The 6,154-nt window shown below is 40.9% G+C and overlaps 1 protein-coding gene across 1 annotated transcript in view; it reads left to right on the plus strand.

Annotated features, from left to right (window-relative positions):
- Nucleotides 1–2,047: 2,047 nt before the first annotated feature.
- The window catches only part of LOC117942327 (extracellular calcium-sensing receptor-like), a 9,196-nt gene continuing 5,089 nt past the window's right edge, over nt 2,048–6,154 (plus strand). The window contains exon 1 of the mRNA XM_034867739.1: nt 2,048–2,069. Within this exon, the coding sequence (XP_034723630.1) occupies nt 2,048–2,069 (22 nt within the window). The remainder of the gene's footprint in view (nt 2,070–6,154) is intronic.

Below are 6,154 nucleotides of genomic sequence, written 5' to 3' on the forward strand. Positions count from 1 at the left end.
ATTCAGATTGAATGTTATCTAGTGGACATTAGAGTTACAACTCAGTGAGCAAAGCTGAAACAATATTTGAATTCTGCGAGTAATGATTGGAGAGCAGGCCAAGATGCATTAGGGGTCTTCATTGGAGTCTGTTCACCGACGAGTAGCCTATCTCCATGACGTTCCACTTCCGGGATTGTTCCATTTCCATCGGAAATTTTGCCAGATTTCAATCTCTGCAGGCAGATGTCAGTAACCTTCCATTTTGTTTGTGATGGAATTTTAAACTCTGCTGTATTGATGAGGACTATGGTTAACTGCTTCTCAGATCTTTGCAGGGTAAATCCAGACAGCCAGCTAGCTTTGAAGCTGTGGTGGAGAGGAGGTCACTGAACAAACTGTTATCTATCATGGATAACCCTGACCACCCTCTCCACCCCACACTGGTCCAACAGAGGAGCAGCTTCTCAAAGAGGCTCCGAAAGTTTAAATGCTGCACGGGCCGCTACAGGAAATCATTCCTACCACAGGCAATAAAACTCTTCAACACGTCATCCCTGGCTGCTAGATGAGACTCTGAGACACCACCATATTGCAATAAGGGCAACCGGCCCGATTGGTTCAATTACATTTAGCATACTTAAACAGTTGCACATTTTGTTTTTCCCAACTTGTATATATTTAAATATTTGTTATTATATTCTTATATTTTATTCTTATATTTTGTTATTATTATTATTATTATTTCATGTATATTGTATGTATGTATATTTTGTGTGCTGCTGTAACACTGTAATTTTTTGGGATCAATAAATATCTATCTATCTATCTAAACTATTGGTCCAATCTGAATTTTCTGTTGTACGATCAAAAACAACTTTTGAAAGTACACGTTCCACCAAAACAAGGTTCCTTCCCGAGGCTAGTTCCAGAGGCACCGCAGCTTTTCCCGGTGCTTAGCGCCACCCATGAGGAATGTGATTGTTTTTTTTTCCCGTCCCGGGATGCTGTGTGGACTCGCCAGATCTTCCTTCACAGCGCGGCTGAGGAAGGTCAAGCAAAGCAAAACTAACCGTTGGGTCAGTGTATTAAAATTGTACTCACTTTATGTGTAGTAATGTTTTTTTATGATTCACACTTCTATTTTATTTTTAAACAAAAAGAAAAAATACAACTTACAACATTACCTCCCCATACACACACACACAAACACAATCGCCATCACCACATCCCTACACAAATGACTTAATAACCATTTTATGTAAATATGCTGACACTGTAATCACACACATCTTTTCACAGTACACAGCCTCCTAAGAGCCGTCCAGAAATCTCAGTTACTCTCCACATTTTGTTGTGTAATAATAACTCAATCTAGCAAACCTTTTGTACGACGTTTTTCAAGTCACAAGCCAATTCTTTTCACGTCAATCTAATTAAATAGCCATAATTTTCCCAACATAATTACTTAGATTCGATTCGTGGTAGTGGTAGTTGACCAGTTAGCAAGCAAGCAAGCTAACATTAGCCATCAGTTAAAACCAAGATTACACGGACAGCTTTAACACCCCACTGGAGAAATAACACGTATGATTCAAGGCCTCTACCAACATCCCGGTCCCCAAGAAAAAAAGGATTACCACAGCGCTTTGTTCTGGCTCTGCTCAAAACCCTCACCGACCGACTCCTGGACCCCATGCAGTTTGCCTATGGGGCCAACAGTCAGCCAAATCACAACATTTAAGTAGGAAAATGTTGGCGTTCTTTTGTCATTTATTGGGAGCAGTAGGCTAGTTGGAGTCGGTTACCTCCAGGATCTGTGGTGAGCTAGGCGAGCGGTGGGTACGCCAGACAGAGTTACAACACACAGAGATGAGAAAGGTATATATGAACTTGACTAACTTTGGGAGATTTTGGTGAATAAGCTAAAGTCTCAATAAGTGGATCACAGACTTCCTGTCTGACAGGAAGCAGCACATGAAGCTGGGGAAATATGTCTCTGACCATCATCATTGGTTCAAGCTCCTGAAGTTAGCAGACTACACTACACTCATTGGACTCATCTTAGATGGGGAGGAGTCTGCCTACAGGTGGGAGATTGACCAAATGGTGACATTGTGCAGTCAGAAAAACCTGGAGCTTAACCTGGAGCTTAACCTCAGAAGACAGTGGAGATGGTTGTGGAGCTGAACATCAGTTTACATTTGAAAGCATTTGGGGTGGCAGTAGCTCAGTCCATAGGGAGTTGGGTTGGGAACCGGAGGGTCACTGGTTCAAATCCCCGTATGGACCCAAAAAGTTGGGAGCGTGGATTGGTGGCTGGAGAGATGCCAGTTCACCTCCTGGGCACTGCCAGGTGCCCTTGAGCAAGGCACCGTACCCCCCCCCCCCCCCCCCCCCCCCCCCCCCCCCCCCCCCCCCCCCCCCGACCGCTCATGGCGCTGGTTCAGCTGGCAGCCCACTCACTCTGACATCTCTCCATGTATAGTGCATGTATAGGTCCTGAGCATGTGTGTGTATTTCAGGCCTGTGTGTGAGTACTAACAAAAGTGTGTACACAGAGTGTAGTGCAGTAATTTCCCCATTGGGGACTAATAAACAAATTATCTTATCTTATCTAAAGTATAAGTTATGTACATAAGTCATCTTTAAAGCTGTAATTAAAATACAGGGTACAAAATATGTGTGTTGAACATTTCTGAGACAATTAATAAAATTCACTTTATGGATATAAGCTTTTACTTTTTGACACACAGTACACATTGTACATATATACATTATGTTAAATTGGCTCATAGAAAAATAGATGATTGTGTTGTTTTAAGGATGCAGGATAAGTATACCATCTGAAGAAGTGTTTTTATTTCTCACTGAGGAAAACATTTGTGTTTTCAACAATCAACTTGTGACTGCACTGAGAATAGTGCTGGATTGGGTTATTAGGTGTGGACATGCCAGATTTGTCACATTTACCTAAAGATATTAAACTAATGATTCTGATGTAGTGTTGCACAAAAAGTGAGTGGCTTGTTTTGAAAGAGGTGAGATCATCTTCCATTAAAAGACAGTATTAATTAATTTCCAACACAACACCTGGTGAGCTCCTGTTTCATTGCCTCAGGGCCAGATGTCATCAGTCTTGTTGGAAACACTTGCTTGTCTTTGCTTGCCCAGCTGGCCCCTTGTTCCCCCACAACCCCCTGGGTACAAGGTAGATTGGCAGGTTTAGGATGAAGCCATGACACCACCTCTATAATACACAATAACAAACGTACGTGTTTCCCAAGTGAGTTACGCTTCATTGCAAATTCTTATTCACAGACATGTCAACAAGTCTCACACACACACACATACGTACACACACATACACGTTCACACACACACACATACACACACACACACACACACACACACACACGGTGCACATCCCAAATGTTTAATCAAGTCTTTTGTTGTATAGCTACTCCAACACATTATGCATAATAAAAGTAGGCCTAGACTATGACCAGCAGTTATTTTAGCAGATATCTATTTTATCACAGATATTTAAGAACAAATTTGCTTCTCTGAGTGATTGTAAGATACCCACTAGATAGCAAGAGAAGTATACTTTTGCCTCTGGGTTTGACTGATATTTGACTAGATTATCACAAAAACACATTTCTTCTTGTTTCTCCTCTATTTCCCAAATTCTCTTTGATTTCTCTACATAAAACTAAATTAATAATAGCCTCACGTTGCAGTCCCTGTATTTACGTTTAAAGGCTCTAGGGGAAAAAGATTTGACGTGAGAATACAAATTCAATTCAGCATTTTGTTAAAGTTGTAATCTCAAAAGTAAAACAGGTGACAATGAACTCTTGGGAAATAGTTACAATATTATCTTAACTCATTTTGAAAACTAAGCCAATTCTTTTTGTTTAAGGAGATGCTTTTAAATATAGCCTATTTTGTTCTGACGCTTTAGAGAATCCTGCAAGCAGGTATGTGAACTTTGCATGGTGCAGCTTCACAGCATTATAATATGTAGGTCATCCTTCAATCTCTTATTTTAAATGCCATGCTCAAACTTTAAAAAAATCATCAATATAAAACATCCACCTACACAATACTTAACTAGCAGGCCTGGATTGACAGAGTGGTGCCCTAGGGTAACATGCTGTTTTTGGATGCTTTCATATAGACCTCAGTGGTCCCAAAATACTGTGTCGGAAGTCTCTTTCCCGAAATTCAGCCTTGGTGCAGAATTACAACCACTAGTGCCAGTGCCACAATGAGCTTTCCTTTATATGTGCCATTTATGTGTCTGTAGCTGTAAATGCTAATGAGGAGGAGAGGGGGAGGGTGGGGGGTGGCCTTGACCAACCGCCATGCTTTGCTTGTTTGCAAGACTTGTCTGTCTCTTTCTCATGGGTGGGCCAAATTCTCTGGGCAGGCAAAGCAGAGAAAGGGGAAGGTAACCTTCCCCCTTATGACATCATGAGGAGCAGATTCCAGATCAGCCCATCTGAGCTTTCACTTTCACAAAGGCAGAGCAGGACACCCAGGGCTCGGTTTACACCTATCGCCATTTCTATCCACTAAGGTACCATAGGCAGGCTGGGGGATCTCATATTAATGTTAAAAACCTCATAAAGTGAAATGTTTATGCCCTGGGGCCTTAAAGCCTACCAAAAGGTCTCCATGTATGTCTGTCTGACTACAAAGCAACCCTAGAGTTTTCAAACAAAAACGGGGGCTGCAGTGTGTCCTAATGTATCCGTTTTAAGGGCTCTAAAACTCTGAAATAGTGTGAATCAAGGTGCAACCAAGACACTTCTGATGGTTTACTAGAATCTGGTTGAAGGACAACTGAAAAGTCCTTCTCCATGGCCTACCCGGACTCCTCCCAAACCTAACTTTTAGCACCAGCCACCAAAGAAGCTGCAGCCGTTCTGTCCTCCCATTACACCCATCTGCTGCTTCAGGAGTCACCCGGGCCCACCAAACCTTTAGGGCTTGATAGGTTATAGAATATAGGTTTCAGGTGTGCACTAGTGGTTTCTTTGGTGGCCGCCAAAACCTAAAACAAAGACACGAAACAAATTTCACACCTTCATATTCCAAGTGTCAAACCTCCTCCTGATTGTAAGTGTAAAAATGTTTCTGATTCCAAACAATGTCTTTATTGGGGACATTATGAAAGGTTTTTGAGAGTTTTGACATGGAAGAATAAAAAAAAAACCTTAGGAATCACATTTGAGCAGACTTGACATTAACTTCTTTAAAAACAGTACTTGCCTTTGTTAATGGACCAAAAACTATTGAATTTAAATAACTTAGGATTCTTTCTTTAATCCTGTCTATGTATTTTTATCCATTCCATTTTTTTTCTTTCTCTTCTTCCTTTCTGAGCTGGCTCTAACTCAACACATTTGTCATATCACTCTTGTTTAGAATGGCTCAAAACTGTTTGTATCTCTCTCTGTTAGGGGTCTGTTATTCTAACCGCGTTGTGACTGTGTCTGCCTGTTTTTCTTTTTCTGTCTTGTGTTAGATTGCACATTCAAGGGTTTAACAGAATCACCCTGTGGGGACAATTGTGAATCACAGTTGTCCTCACAGGGCAGACTGTAAATGCATCACAGTCTGTGATACATTTACAAAGTCATTATTCTTTACTTCTAATCAGCTTGTATTCAGAAACAATAAAGCTGGTCCCTTTCCCCTGAGAGCTTTATAGAATCCCTAGAGTTGGAGATCTTGTTAAAATCCTACTCACAAGAACAGGAAAAAAATGGTATTATAATATTAAGCCTTCTGTCTTAAGGTACCTCTGTCCTTCCTCTTCTGATTGTCACACAGGGACATATTAAGTAAATGACTAAGGAAACCTGCAATATGTGACCTGAGGCAGTACAACATACAGCATGTAAACTTCTCTTTGATACACACTCTGTGGTGTTCTGTTTTATAGCCGACAGGGTTTGTCCTGAAAATGATAAGCACAACACGCCAATGACATATTGATTTCATCATATTAATGTAAACCTGTTTAACCCATGGAAGGATACAGTTGTGGTCAAAAGTGTACATACACTTGTAGAAAATCACAATATTATGGCTGTCTTGAGTCTTCAATAAGTTCTACAACTCTTATTTTTCTGTGATAGAGTGATCGGAACACATACATGTT

The sequence above is a fragment of the Etheostoma cragini genome, chromosome 3 (assembly GCF_013103735.1).
Source record: "Etheostoma cragini isolate CJK2018 chromosome 3, CSU_Ecrag_1.0, whole genome shotgun sequence".
Lineage (NCBI taxonomy): Eukaryota > Metazoa > Chordata > Actinopteri > Perciformes > Percidae > Etheostoma > Etheostoma cragini.